Source organism: Helianthus annuus, chromosome 9 (assembly GCF_002127325.2).
Source record: "Helianthus annuus cultivar XRQ/B chromosome 9, HanXRQr2.0-SUNRISE, whole genome shotgun sequence".
Taxonomy (NCBI): domain Eukaryota; kingdom Viridiplantae; phylum Streptophyta; class Magnoliopsida; order Asterales; family Asteraceae; genus Helianthus; species Helianthus annuus.
Window position 1 is genome coordinate 155,336,747 of NC_035441.2, and position 16,276 is coordinate 155,353,022.

At 39.5% G+C, this 16,276-nt stretch overlaps 1 protein-coding gene across 1 annotated transcript; it reads left to right on the top strand.

The window, feature by feature from the left end:
* Positions 1 to 7,561: 7,561 nt before the first annotated feature.
* On the top strand, positions 7,562 to 15,144 carry LOC110876584 (PKS-NRPS hybrid synthetase CHGG_01239-like). Its single transcript, XM_035977088.1, has 6 exons — positions 7,562 to 8,369; positions 9,392 to 10,448; positions 10,531 to 10,971; positions 11,054 to 11,132; positions 12,332 to 13,000; positions 15,102 to 15,144. Exons 1-6 carry the CDS (start codon positions 7,743 to 7,745, stop codon positions 15,142 to 15,144), a joined length of 2,916 nt encoding a protein of 971 aa, XP_035832981.1. The 5' UTR covers positions 7,562 to 7,742.
* Positions 15,145 to 16,276: the final 1,132 nt, after the last annotated feature.

The following is a 16,276-nucleotide window of genomic DNA, read 5'->3' on the forward strand; positions in this document are numbered from 1 at the left end:
GTGGGGATCGCCCCCTGCTTGTGCTTGTACGACCAGACATCCCCAAATGGGGTGTTTGGTTTGTTTTGTTTTTTTTTTATTTGTTTTATCAAATTAAGTTTCATTTTTAACAACATTGGTCCCTCCTCTTTTGTTTAACATTTAGTTTTGGTTATTCTAACCTTATCTCAAGTTATATCTAGACTTGTAGTTAACTAGGTTATAATTCTCCTAGTTATTCATTTTGTTCAAAAACCCGCTTTATTTTAAGTCCCGTTAAATCTCGAGCCTTTTTATTATACTTCGCTTTCACAAAGTATTCCCCCTCCTTTTAATAAATATAAGACTTATTTATTTAAATCCTAATATTCACCGGGTTAATTTTACCACTAACGGTATTTTACCCGTTTTTACTATTAACGAGGTTTGATTACCAAACCCATTTTCGGGATGTTACAAGTCTACCCCCCTTAAAGAGGTTTCGTCCTCGAAACCTTTTCTTTCGTAATTTATCGAGTTTAACTCCATGCATATGCTCTCGATAATCAATTGAGCATTGCTCATATTTTATTCGATTACTAATATTACCATAAAAATTATGGTAATACCTTTTTAGTTACAAAACATCTACGGGCCTCATTCGACATAAAGCAACTTGAAATAATGTAATTTCGTTATTTCTACTAGTTCAATTAACTTAGCGATATCCATATTACCGAACCCTTTGTGAATCCATTACCTTGACCCGTTTAAAGATCTTTGGTGAAATCTTTCACTTTTAGCAACAAATCCTTTTATTTTCAAATTTAGTTATTCGGTTCATTTATACCGAATCCACTGCTTACAAGCAAACCAAATTTATTTAAATGACCTTAACCGGTCTCACCAACTAGACTTATTGGTCCAGTTACTTTCTTCCCTTATTATTTGCTATGGTTTGCCTTATAAGGTAACCATTTAAAAACTCGTTATCTTTTAGTTAAAAATTTTCATGTATACTGACGCGTACGACATTCATGTGTAAGGCCTCGCGGGCCGTTACTTACTGCTTATAACTCTTAATCTTTATTGACTGAGTTGTAACTTGACCACTCAGTCTCGTTAGTCTTTTAACAGGTTTATCACGCGCTTGTCTTATATTAACAAGCGTTTTGTATTCGTCATGACATTTTTCTTAACTTTGAATAGTTTTGGCGGCTAGCCTAATTTGCCACCGTCACTTCATACCCCGTCACACGGGTATACTAATTTGCCATCTCCGGCCTTACGTGTGTCTAAGATTTTCTAAACCATCTCATACTACTTATGTTTGTTAAAACATTGATTTTGGCCAAAAACTAAATTTTTAGTTTACATTTTCTCCTTGTCTTATATCTTTTTCTCATGTCTAGGAATTTCCGTTTCAAGTTTTATTCCTGACAGTTATTATTTTACACGGAGAATTGTAACCAATTTCCCTTGCTTTACAATATTGACCCGTAGGTTTCTTCACTTAGCCTCATGGGTTATTTCTTTATATGTTTTACCCCTTTTAAGGTGAGACCCAACAGTTCATCTCTTCCTATTTATGACCCAACGGTCTCCTTGGTCTCGTAGACCTTATCACTACATTTTACCCCGTAGGTTACGATGATCCCATAGATCGTCTTTTATTCACGTCTACATTCATATGTCTATTTATATATATATAACTTTAAAGCATCCTTTGTTATGTTTGGAATCATTCAATTTTGCTTTTGAACTTGGTTGACCTTGACCGTAGTCTAAGGTTCCATTTGTTTACTTTCGGGCTATCTTTCCGACTTTACGACTTCTGACGTCATTTACACGTCGGTTTGTCTTACGCTTACCGTTACCCGGTTTATACTTATACTCCTTTACAACCCATTACCCGGGTTCTTTTATTTTAATGTTTTTAACATTTTTTTTCGCTAGTTTGCGTTTTTCCTATATATATTCCTTTATGAGTCATCACGTAGGTTCATTAATGTTTCGCGCTTCCATTATTCGGTTTGCGCTTACTTGCACTACCAAGTTTTTATACTTTATCTCGTTTGACTTGTTCGTGTGAAATTTCATCACTTATGAACATCAAACTATGTTCTTTATTCGACCCGTTCAACTTAAAAATAGTTGAGCGTAGTTATTAACATTTCTGTTTGCAATTTCTCATTGTCTTTTAGTCATGACTCATATTCCGAGTCTTTTGACTTTCTATTTCGCGTTCCCGTCTCTTGGTTTACGCATTCTTTCCAAATCCTACCAATTCATCGGGTATCTTTACCATAATCATTCTCAAGTAACCATTTCTATATGGTTTTAAACATTATTTTAATTTATTTGGTCGTCTTAGCGAGATCCATCGCTTTTATTCGATCAAGTCTTTTATTTTTTTTTTATTCAATTCGTTTGACTTGTCCATGTGAATTTCATCACTTGTGACAGTCAAACTTCCATCTTTATACGTTAGCATTCCTATTAGTCAGTCTGTATTTCCATTTACTTTAATCTTTGTCCCTTCTCTCGGGCTCGTTATTCTAACGTAATACGCTCCCGTCATCCGACTTGCGTTTACGTTTACTATCAAACATCTTACTTGTTTGATCCATTTGGGTACCTTTTTAATTCGTCCCATTCACCCCGTCCCTACAACATCAAATGTAAGTATGGCTATCATAAAAAGTTCATGACATCATGTGTTCACTACTTACTTGGCCAGAGTAAGCGATCAACACACGACACACATGACCTTTTCATGATTTCCGAACTACACCCCATGTAAGTGACGCCTCTAATCTTTCTATATTCTTGACTTTCATTGGCAACCGTTTATTTAGTTACCATTTAACAGTTATTTGATTTACATGTTTCATTCATGAACATATACAATGTTTTTCCTTTTTATCAAACTAATCTATAATCACATTTGTTAATGTGATTGCTACTTTTCTTAATAGGATTAAATTGAGAGTTTTCCACTTGGATAATTACCCTAATCCAAGTTTCCATATGAACCAATCTTGTTACTCATTTGTTATTCATCATCATGAATAACACATTTTCTATTAAATTTCTCTTGGAAATCAGGTTTTCTAAGTTCTGTCATATGAGTATGCAACCGTCATTACTTACGTGTTTGTTGCATATTACTACTTGTGCAATTAAGTCTAAAAGTGTGCACCTGGTAATGCTTGCCCCGATGGGCGTTTCTTGCCTTTAACTTTGTTCACGGTCGTTACGCGATTTAGTCCTTGGTGAGCATGCTTCTCTTGTCATACTTCGGACCGTTCTTCTATCACATCCGTAATTTGTTAAGCTCTCGTTATCCTCATATGCGAATGTCCTTCAACTAAAGCACATACAATGTTAATAGTTTAAATCATTAAAAGATGCCTGTATTATAATACAAGGCTTTTCTACTATACGCATCAACGCGTGTAATTTCATTGACTATATCTATTCTATATCGACTTTATTGGTGTAACGTGTATTTACACGATAACTATATGTGTTGTTCTCAACACTTTAATCATATTAAACCATTGGTATACATGTACTTACTGGATTTGCGATCAAGCCTCGAACCGAACACCAATCTTTATCAAGAGCGTCAGGTCTAAGTCCAAGCATAGCTTTCCCGCCATACTTGAATCTCTTAAACCAAGGCTCTGATACCAACTTGTAACACCCGTTCATATAAACTAAGGTTTAACGTCTCATTTACGAAAAACAGTCATGTAATTAAGATTACATATGCATTGAAAATTCCGGGTTTATTAAAACTTTTTAAGATTTAAAAAGTCTATAACATATCATGTGTACATTCGTCGTTTAACATAATAACAATACATAGTGCGGAAGCTTATTTCGTAATCGTGTTGGGTTCTTGCTCGACGCTTGATCTTCATCCGTGCACCCTTGACGTTCACCTATGATCAAAACCAACTTAAAAGTTAGTTTTGATAGTCAAATATTTAGTTCATACAAGTACAGGGGTTAAAAATGACAAAAAATTAAAAATTTTCGGAGTTAGGGGCGTCGCGTGACGCCTAGGGCCTAGGTGTCACGCGAGCCCCCCTTTTTCACAGCAGGTTTCTTCAGCTGTTGCTGAACTCGATTTCACGGAAACGGCCATAACTTCTTCGTTATTGATCCGTTTTACGCGATTCTTTTTCCTACGCGTCCATAATTAAATCCTCCATCTTATGGAGTTAAAACCCAACATCCAACTTAATAAAATTTCAGACTTTTAATCCTCGGCTTATTACCCTTTATACCGACTTTTAACCCGTTTATGCATTTTATCAAACAAACCTATTTATTTGATTCCTATATCTCATATACTTCTTCTAATTAATGTTACCTACTATATTAGGTTCTATTCATAGGTTTATTAGACAATTTAAACCCGTTTTCGCTCGTATGCTTATTTTGACCCGTTAAGGATATTTAAGCACTTTAAAGCTTAAAATCGCTTTCATTCATTTCTAGCATGTTATTACTACATTTCTCAACAAGTAATCTCCCACTACAACTATATATGTTTTGAGTTTAATGTGGACTTCTATGTGTTCCGAGTTATTACCCCTCGGATTACCCTTTTACGGCAAAGACTCATATAAAGCCCTTCGACCAAAGAATTTATGTTTTTCACTATCTAACTTATCCTAAGCATTTATATAATCATAAAACTTATTTCCGAACCACCTTTAAGGGTCGTTCGTCTGAATTAGCTTACAAGGGCAATTTGGTCAATTTTCATCCTTCTTTAACTACAGGGTCCTTTAAATACTTGATTGACCCAAAATCCGACCCTTCTAACTATAATCTTATTTATAAACCCATGTGCTTCTAAAACACCATGAGCATAATTAAATTTATTCGGTTTACCTTAAAGATAGCCGAATATCTACACTTTAACATTGTCTAACTCTTATAGAACTCCAAACTCTACATGATGAGTTGTGTTATTAAACATACCTGGCTCGGATCAATATATTGACCCGTTTCAATACCTTGACTTAGTAGCCGCTAAGCAATAGCGATGTGCGTATCCGTTTGATATTTATTCCTATAAACAAGTAACTCGACAAACCATTAGTCGATATTGTCAAAGGGTGATAATTTCACCTTTTGACCCGTTTATTTACCTAGTGATCTTCGTCACTTCCATTAAATGTCAATTTCATATATTATGCTAATTTGAAGCCTAATAACGAAAATACGAATTTAAGCATAATGTAACGGAACCGTAGTTACGTACCTTTAAAGCACACCTTCCAAGCGTGTATCACCTCCGGCTTGTCCGTTTGACGTTCCGGATTCTTTGCCTAAAGAGTTCAGTCATAAACATGTTTAGAACTCCTTTTTAAACCATTTGTCGCATGATACACCGAAACATCATAATTATGCGTTTAAACTTCAATTTCGGTTTTTAAGCCTTCTTTGAGGCGTTTTCACAAACACCTTATGGGCAGATTTTTACATGATTAAACATCAAGTCTCTAGTTCATCACTTAGCCCTAATTTCACATCAATCAACCATTTTACATAATTGTTAGCTTTTACAATTCTGAAATCACTTCATAATTGTCAAATTACACTAGAACAATACCCAATTTCCTAGTGTTTATCAATTTCTACATAAGCCACTAATCACCTATAAGGGTGTTCATGGATTTTGCTAAATTACACATGATTTAAACTCATAATCGTCTAGGGTTTGTCCCTAGACACGATATTGTTCTTAATCCATCATAAAACAGACATGCAACCATAAAAATCAGATTTTTCCCAATTTCATGAGAATTTCGAGTTGAGAATTTTCATCAAATTTTACATACCTTGTAATCCTCTTGTGATGAGGATCAGTAATCTATGCTCGATTTTTGTTTTTGATCAGATTTGGACCTTCAGTTTGGTTGTTTTGTAGATGCTTTAGGGTTTTGGAGAGTGGGGATCGCCCCCTGCTTGTGCTTGTACGACCAGACATCCCCAAATGGGGTGTTTGGTTTGTTTTGTTTTTTTTTTATTTGTTTTATCAAATTAAGTTTCATTTTTAACAACATTGGTCCCTCCTCTTTTGTTTAACATTTAGTTTTGGTTATTCTAACCTTATCTCAAGTTATATCTAGACTTGTAGTTAACTAGGTTATAATTCTCCTAGTTATTCATTTTGTTCAAAAACCCGCTTTATTTTAAGTCCCGTTAAATCTCGGGCCTTTTTATTATACTTCGCTTTCACAAAGTATTCCCCCTCCTTTTAATAAATATAAGACTTATTTATTTAAATCCTAATATTCACCGGGTTAATTTTACCACTAACGGTATTTTACCCGTTTTTACTATTAACGAGGTTTGATTACCAAACCCATTTTCGGGATGTTACAAAACTCTCTCTGGTTCTCTCGTGTCTCACTGTGTTCTTTCTTGTGTTTCTTCGTGGTCTCTGTCTTCTGTCCACTGCTGCTTATATAAGGGACATGACGACGAAACAGGCTGGAACTCGACGTAAGTTCATGGACCCGACGAAACTTCTCGGCGAAACTTCAATGTGACGAAACTTTAGGAGTTTCATCAACAACAAATTGGTCAGGAGTTTCGCCATGGGTCTTCAAGGAGTTTCGTCGAACAGCAGGTAAGGAGAGTTTCGTCATGTTCACATGCAGGAGATGTTCTTTGTCATGTTGATATCAGCTATTTCGTCATGAACAAGACAAACAGAGAATAGATTTCTGAATTCACGTTGTTTAAATGCAATCTTCACATGAAATGTCTTCACATGACATCATCATGGTGATGTCATGATGATGTCATGATGATGTGTCAGCGGGAAACGCTCACGGCTCTTCATGCTTCACGTGTCGAACTCTGGGGCGCACGACGGAGGAATGTCGTGACATCGGGCTTGAGCCGAACCTAACTGAGTCGGGTCCACATAATATGTATCAGTACCTCGCATTAACATGGGGAGACACAAGGCTTTGCACAAATACATGGGCGTCAATGTCTCCCAACGTCCTACAAAACCGTGATTAGAAACTCTCATTCAACATATGATTCTTATGACTTCTCAAGTAGTGTGTAATATCAAATTTGAAGATAGGATTCCATTGTAGCAGTTCCCATGACTGTTTTACACTATACTTTTTCATCGGCCGTACAACAACACAAGAAGACAAAGGCCGCCAAAATATGCACAGACATTCTTCCATAACTCCCAGGTAGCTATGAGAAGAACTTTCATATCTAGCATCATCAGGTAGTAAGGGAATTTCTTTAAAATCCTCTTTTGATAAATCATAACAAATAAGGCTCTCACTATCTGCACACCAAGCCAGGCTATCTGCACATTTAGGGTTTAGATACGCTGCGTATTGGTCAATACGCAGCGTATAGGGTTACCTGAATACGCTGCGTATTGGTCAATACGCAGCGTATATAAGTGGTAGGTACACGACCAGACAGTCAAACCTAGTACCATGTCAAATCAGTCTTAAATAGGGTGCGTATTGATCAATACGCAGCGTATTGCCAGACTGATTTGACCTGATACGATGTTGTCCAGCGCACGTGAATAAAGTAATACGGTGAGTAGGGATCAATACGCTGCGTATTGACATGCCAGATGAAAGTCTATTTATCCCTCCATTCATGTCTGTTACCCATCATCCGACATATACTTTGCTTTCCTTTTCATATACTTTGCTTTCCTTCATCTTCTTCTTAAGTAAATTGTTTGTTTTTTGTTCAACCTTGTTAAAATGTCATCATTTTGGAAGGATAATTATTTCGGTAATCGCTATTCTAACGACACATGGGGATCAAATGCTGCCAATGAGGAGGAGGAGGTTGTGTCTGGAGTCCCTGTTGATCAAGAAACACAGTTGCCAGACTTGAACAAGACTCCCACTCCACCTGTTGATGAACCAAATTACCCGGTGCATCAAGTGTGTCCAGATTACGGATACGGGTATGAATCTCCGTACGTGCAACAAAGTGGATACGGTGCTGAGAATGCACCTGTTGATGAACCAAATTATCCGGTGCATCAAGTGTGTCCAGATTACGGATACGGGTATGAATCTCCGTACGTGCAACAAAGTGGATACGGTGCTGAGAATGCACCTGTTGATGAACCATATTACCCGTCGCAGCCATCGTATCCGGGTTATGGGGTATACGGGGACGAAGGTGGATACGGAAGTTACAGTGGATACGGTGGTGATGGTGGATACGGGGGTGAAGGTGGTTACAGTGGATATGGGGGCTACAGTGTATACGACAGTGTATATGATAGATATAGGGATGAAGTTGGATATGGTTATGAGTCCCGTAACACATCACTTTATGAACCATCTACCCCGAGCAATCCATTTCAAGTAAATGAGGTATCATTATTATTATAGTTAAAAATGATATAATTATAATAATTATTATTATTGTTAAAATACTTTAATTATAAATATAATTATAAATATTATTATTATTATTATTATTATTATTATTATTATTATTGTTGTTGTTGTTGTTGTTGTTAAAAATATTATAATTAATTAACAAAATAATTATAAGATTTAGTAAATAAACAAGTTAAGAAAGTTAAGTTAATAAACAATTTATTTTTCTTCTCTAAATAAATAAATTAATAAAAAATATTTTAAATAAATTAGTATTGTAAATAAATAAAAGAATCATGAAATTGATTTTTAGTTAAAATGGTTAGTTTAAACCTAACTTAGTTAGTTAAATCATAGTTAAAATGGTTAGTTTAAACCTAACTTAGTTAGTTAAATCATAGTTATATCCTAACTAGGTTAGCATTTAATACAAGGGACCACTAACTGAGTTAGAGAACTCAGTTAGTCCAGTTAAGTGCCAAAAACAAAAAAAAGTCCCTGAAGTTTCAAATTTTACGAAAATAGTCCCTGAAGTTTCCAAAAATTGACAAAACAGTCCCTGAACTTTCGAAAATTGACAAAAATGGTCCCTGAACTTTCGAAAATGGACAAAAATGGTCCCTAAACTTTCAAAAATTGGCAAAAATGGTCCCTGAACTTTCGAAAATTGCAAAAATGGTCCCTGAACTTTCGAAAATTGACAAAAATGGTCCCTGAAGTTTCTAAAATTGAAAAAAATGGTCCCTAAAGTTTCTGAAATTGACAAAAATGGTCCCTAAAGTTTCTAAAATTGAAAAAAATGGTCCCTAAAGTTTCTAAAATTGAAAAAATGGTCCCTAAAGTTTCTAAAATTGAAAAAAATGGTCCCTAAAGTTTCTAAAATTGAAAAAATGGTCCCTAAAGTTTCTAAAATTGAAAAAAATGGGTACAAGAAACGGGAAAGGATAATGGTTACGTAATATTATTATTATTATTATTATTATTATTATTATTATTAACGTAACCTTTTTTAGCGTTTCATGTCTCTAACTGATTTGAAGAATTGGGTACAAGAAACGGGAAAGGATAATGGTTACGTAATTGTTACCCGCCGATCAAAAAATATTGGCGGTACTACTGGGATGGTATGGCTTGTGTGCGACCGTAGTGGTGAACACCGTAGTAAAGCAACAGTTAGGAAAGCTGGTAGCAAAAAAATCGGCTGCCCGTTTTCATTACTCGCCATCCGGGACGTGACGAACGACACGTGGGAGTTAAAAGTGGACTGTGCGAACCATAACCACGAACCTACGACGAGTCTGTTGGGCCACGCTTTTGTGCGAAGATTCACTAAAGCCGAATACAAGCTAGTGGAGCAGCTAACTGCTCAAAACATGGAGCCACGTATCATATTTCAAACCCTAAGAAAGCAGTTCCCCGACAGCCTGCACGTTCAGAAAGACGTGCAAAATGCGGTACAAAAAATTAGAGCGACAATAATGGACGGAAAGAATCCTATTCAGGCACTGGAAAGCCTGCTGCATGACCGCCGATTCATTTACGACACCCGACAAGATCCCAAAACAGATGTCGTAACAGAGATTTTCTTTGTTCATCCTTATTCAATCACTATGTGGCGTGCATTCCCGCACGTGATGTTGATCGACGCGACCTACAAAACAAACCTCTACAACATGCCATTTGTCCAGGTTGTGGGTATGACGTCGACTGGGAAGTCTTTTTGTATCGCACATGCCGTTATTTGTAAGGAACGAAGGGGTAACTACGTGTGGGTGCTTGAGCGGATCAAGTCAATATTGCATGAATGTATGATGCCGCGTGTGATAGTCACGGATAGGGAGCTTGCCCTGATAAACGCGTGTTCTAAAGTATTCCCGAACGCAAAAAGGCTTCTATGCCACTTTCACATCCAACAAAATATAGCTAGAAAGTGCAAGGAAGGGTTCGATAAAGAAGATTGGGGGAAATTTATGTCGTACTGGCGGACATTGTGCGAATCTTCATCAGAGCCCATGTACAAGTACAACTTGGAGAAAATGTATAACCGACTCGTGGTTGCCAACCGAGAAAGTAAGTGTTCCTTCAACAAACGACTCACCCAATCTATTATATTTCACACACGCTTTTACATTTCATTATTTTATTTTTACAGGTGTCTATGATTACGTCTACGAAAACTGGCTCAAAGACTATAAAGAAATGTTCGTTTATGCGTGGACCGATAAGTGTCGCAACTTTGGTCAGCGCACCACCAACAGAGTTGAGAGCCAGCACGCAAATTTAAAAAGATACATTACGCGCGGGAGTTCATTGGAGCGAATAGCAAGATGCATCATTGATATAGTTGAAACTCAGTATGATGAAATACAAAAAAGTTTCACTGAGAGCATCGAAAAAACGATGAACCACCATAGACACCGAATGTTGGACAACCTACGTGGAAAGGTTTCCCATGAAGCACTTGATTTGCTGGAAAAAGAGCTACTGAGGAAGATGGATGTGTTGCGGAAACTTAACGCATCATGTGGTTGCCATATGTGGCTTAGCAAAGGATTGCCGTGTGCTTGTAGACTGGAAAACTACAACCGTACAGGTAAAAAATATTAAAACAACAAACCTTTTGTTATTTTGTACGATTTAGCTGTTTCTCACACCGTATTAACTTAACTGTGCAGGGCGTATAATACAACTCGACGAGATAGATGTATTCTGGCGCAAGCGAAATATCTGCCGTTTGCGGCTGCGTTTGCAGCCGTTTAAACGCCCGTTAGGGACCTACGCGACTTACGGTTCGACTTCGACTAAATATAATTTAACGACGACGATCATAGTTTTGACGCTCGTACGGTCCTAACGAGCGTCGAAACTAAGTTCGTCGTTAAAATATATATATTTTTTTATTATTTAGTCGAAGTCGAACCGTCAGGCGCGTAGGTCCCTAGCGAACGTCGAAACTAAGTTCGTCGATTAAAATTTTAACGACGGGCTTAGTTTCGACGCTCGTTAGGCCCGTACAGCCCTTACGGACGACGTCGACTAAATAATGTACGCGCCTTACGGATGACGTCGACTAAATAATAAAAAAAATATTATTTAGTCGACGTCGTCCGTAAGGCGCGTACGGCCTAACGAGCGTCGAAACTAAGCCCGTCGTTAAAATTTTAACGACGGGCTTAGTTTCGACGCTCGTTAGGCCCGTACGCGCCTTACGGACGACGTCGACTAAATAATAAAAAAAATATTATTTAGTCGACGTCGTCCGTAAGGCGCGTACGGGCCTAACGAGCGTCGAAACTAAGTCCGTCGTTGCCCGTTAGGCCCGTACGCGCCTTACGGATGATAAATTTACAAAAATGGTCCCTGAGGTTTGATGTGTTTACAAAATTGGTCCCTGAGGTTTGATGAATTTACAAAAATGGTCCCTGGTGTTTCCAGGATTTAATAAAATGGTCCCTTGTGTTTCAGAAATTGACCAGGGACCATTTTTGTAAATCCTGGAAACACCAGGGACCATTTTTGTAAATTCATCAAACCTCAGGGACCAATTTTGTAAACACATCAAACCTCAGGGACCATTTTTTTAAACATAAACTTAAATTGTTTTTTTTTAAATACAGAAAAATATATATTTTTAAACAGAAAATATAAATTTTAGTCGACGTCGTCCGTAAGGCGCGTACGGGCCTAACGGGCGTCGAAACTAAGCCCGTCGTTAAAATTTTAACGACGGGCTTAGTTTCGACGCTCGTTAGGCCCGTACGCGCCTTACGGATGACGTCGACTAAATAATAAAAAAAATATTATTTAGTCGACGTCGTCCGTAAGGCGCGTACGGGCCTAACGAGCGTCGAAACTAAGTCCGTCGTTGCCCGTTAGGGACCTACGCGACTTACGGTTTCCATTTAATCGATGTTGACTGATTATTATTTACTGACTGGTTTCCATTTATGCAGGTATTTGCACAAGATGATTTCCACTTCGATCACTGCTCGAAACAAAAGCCGGGAGTGGTGTACGAGTGGTGACTTATTCTTTTTGTATTGCCTCTTATACAAGAGGCCGTGCGCTCTCGCCTACGGGTTGGCGCAGTATTTCGCCTCCGCGCATCATCGACAGGAGCGCGGAATACTATTCGGCGGCGCTTACGTGACCAAGATAGCCCATTCGTTGGGCTATCATCCGGAGAATGACCGCGGCCGTGTAGGCCCGGCGGCACAGCCAAAGCGGATGGGGATGAACACAATAAACGGGATGCATATTACCAAAGACTTTCCATGCGGGAAGCGGTTAAAGAATCTGGACGGCACGCAATACGAGCTTAAGGACCTGCCAGAAGACTTCCCTCTGATTTATCCCCCGCGGGATCCGGAGCCGCCAGAGCCGCATCAGCCGGTCGCCGTTTTTCCGCAGCCACCACAGCCGCGTGGACCACCCGGGGCGCCCCAGTTCCCACGCCATGTTATGCCCGGTCCTGACCCGTCACATGAGCGGCTGCTTCGAAACGTGGAGAGAAACAATTATTTGTTAGAGTGGGTGGCTGCGGCGCTGCAGCAGCAGCGACAGCATGACGGGTTACCTCCACTACCCTTCATTGCGGATGCGGACTGGGATCAGCATCAGCGGCAGCAGCAGCATCAGCAGCAGCAGCAGCATCAGGAGCAGGAGCAGCAGCAGCAGCATCAGGAACAGCAGCAGTAGTATTTTATCATTTTGTTATGTATGTACAAACTTTGTAATGTATTTTGTAATGTATGTATCAAACTTCGGTGTAAACAGTTTCACATATTTTGAAATGTTATGTTTTGAAATTCAGGCAGGTTATAAAAAATTCTGGCAGGTTATTTAAAGTGTTTTGTCGTTACAAACTTAGTTTCGACGCTCGTTAGGCCCGTACGCGCCTTACGGACGACGTCGACTAAATAATAAAAAAAATATTATTTAGTCGACGTCGTCCGTAAGGCGCGTACGGGCCTAACGAGCGTCGAAACTAAGTCCGTCGTTGCCCGTTAGGCCCGTACGCGCCTTACGGAGGACGTCGACTAAATAATAAAAAAAATATTATTTAGTCGACGTCGTCCGTAAGGCGCGTACGGGCCTAACGAGCGTCGAAACTAAGCCCGTCGTTAAAATTTTAACGACGGGCTTAGTTTCGACGCTCGTTAGGCCCGTACGCGCCTTACGGACGACGTCGACTAAATAATAAAAAAATATTATTTAGTCGACGTCGTCCGTAAGGCGCGTACGGGCCTAACGAGCGTCGAAACTAAGTCCGTCGTTGCCCGTTAGGCCCGTACGCGCCTTACGGAGGACGTCGACTAAATAATAAAAAAAATATTATTTAGTCGACGTCGTCCGTAAGGCGCGTACGGGCCTAACGAGCGTCGAAACTAAGTCCGTCGTTGCCCGTTAGGCCCGTACGCGCCTTACGGAGGACGTCGACTAAATAATAAAAAAAATATTATTTAGTCGACGTCGTCCGTAAGGCGCGTACGGGCCTAACGAGCGTCGAAACTAAACCCGTCGTTAAAATTTTAACGACGGGCTTAGTTTCGACGCTCGTTAGGCCCGTACGCGCCTTACGGACGACGTCGACTAAATAATAAAAAAAATATTATTTAGTCGACGTCGTCCGTAAGGCGCGTACGGGCCTAACGAGCGTCGAAACTAAGTCCGTCGTTGCCCGTTAGGCCCGTACGCGCCTTACGGATGATAAATTTACAAAAATGGTCCCTGAGGTTTGATGTGTTTACAAAATCGGTCCCTGAGGTTTGATGAATTTACAAAAATGGTCCCTGGTGTTTCCAGGATTTACAAAAATGGTCCCTGGTCAATTTCTGAAACACAAGGGACCATTTTATTAAATCCTGGAAACACCAGGGACCACTTTTGTAAACACATCAAACCTCAGGGACCATTTTTGTAAATTTATCATCCGTAAGGCGCGTACGGGCCTAACGGGCAACGACGGACTTAGTTTCGACGCTCGTTAGGCCCGTACGCGCCTTACGGACGACGTCGACTAAATAATAAAAAAAATATTATTTAGTCGACGTCGTCCGTAAGGCGCGTACGGGCCTAACGAGCGTCGAAACTAAGTCCGTCGTTGCCCGTTAGGCCCGTACGCGCCTTACGGCTGATAAATTTACAAAAATGGTCCCTGAGGTTTGATGTGTTTACAAAATCAGTCCCTGAGATTTGATGACTTTACAAAAATGGTCCCTGGTGTTTCCAGGATTTACAAAAATGGTCCCTGGTCAATTTCTGAAACACAAGGGACCATTTTTGTAAATCCTGGAAACACCAGGGACCATTTTTGTAAATTCATCAAACCTCAGGGACCAATTTTGTAAACACATCAAACCTCAGGGACCATTTTTTTAAACATAAACTTAAATTGTTTTTTTTTTAACGACGTCGGGCCTTACGGGCAACGACGGACTTAGTTTCGACGCTCGTTAGGCCCGTACGCGCCTTACGGACGACGTCGACTAAATAATATTTTTTTTATTATTTAGTCGACGTCGTCCGTAAGGCGCGTACGGGCCTAACGATTGTATCTGGAATACAACAGGTTCTGTGTGAATTTAAAGTTCAGAAGGCTTTATACGCCTCGTATTGACCAATACGCAGCGTATACAAGGTGTCAATATACGCTGCGTATAGGCCAATACGCAGCCTATTAATAGTTACTGCATATATGAATTAAGTTCTATGTTCTAACAGCTCCGGAACGGAGGATAAACTGGTTAAGGCTTTACGGTTCTAAATGATAGGTCACGAGTTCGATTCATGATAAGGGCCGGTTCTTTAAAGAAGACCCCCTTTTATACTGATTTTATATATATTTACATTTTGGTCCCTGGTGTTTCATTTTTTATAAAAATGGTCCCTGAAGTTTCATGAATATACAAAAATGGTCCCTGTTGTTTGATAATTTAGATAAATGGTCCCTGATGATTCCAGGATTTACAATAATGGTCCCTTATGTTTCTGAAATTGACACAAAGTGTCAAATTTTACCAAGTTTATATACGCTTCGTATTGGTCAATACGCAGCGTATAGAAACCTGGCAAAAATTTGACACTTCAAACCTACCAAAATGACCCCAAATGTGCATCAGTTTTCTATACGCTGCGTATTGACCAATACGCAGCGTATAAAGCCTTCTGAACTTTAAATTCACACAGAACTTGTTGTATTCCAGATACAATCGTTAGGCCCGTACGCGCCTTACGGACGACGTCGACTAAATAATAAAAAAAATATTATTTAGTCGACGTCGTCCGTAAGGCGCGTACGGGCCTAACGAGCGTCGAAACTAAGTCCGTCGTTGCCCGTTAGGCCCGTACGCGCCTTACGGACGACGTCGACTAAATAATAAAAAAAATATTATTTAGTCGACGTCGTCCGTAAGGCGCGTACGGGCCTAACGAGCGTCGAAACTAAACCCGTCGTTAAAATTTTAACGACGGGCTTAGTTTCGACGCTCGTTAGGCCCGTACGCGCCTTACGGACGACGACGACTAAATAATAAAAAAAATATTATTTAGTCGACGTCGTCCGTAAGGCGCGTACGGGCCTAACGAGCGTCGAAACTAAGTCCGTCGTTGCCCGTTAGGCCCGTACGCGCCTTACGGAGGACGTCGACTAAATAATAAAAAAAATATTATTTAGTCGACGTCGTCCGTAAGGCGCGTACGGGCCTAACGAGCGTCGAAACTAAACCCGTCGTTAAAATTTTAACGACGGGCTTAGTTTCGACGCTCGTTAGGCCCGTACGCGCCTTACGGACGACGTCGACTAAATAATAAAAAAAATATTATTTAGTCGACGTCGTCCGTAAGGCGCGTACGGGCCTAACGAGCGTCGAAACTAAGTCCGTCGTTGCCCGTTAGGC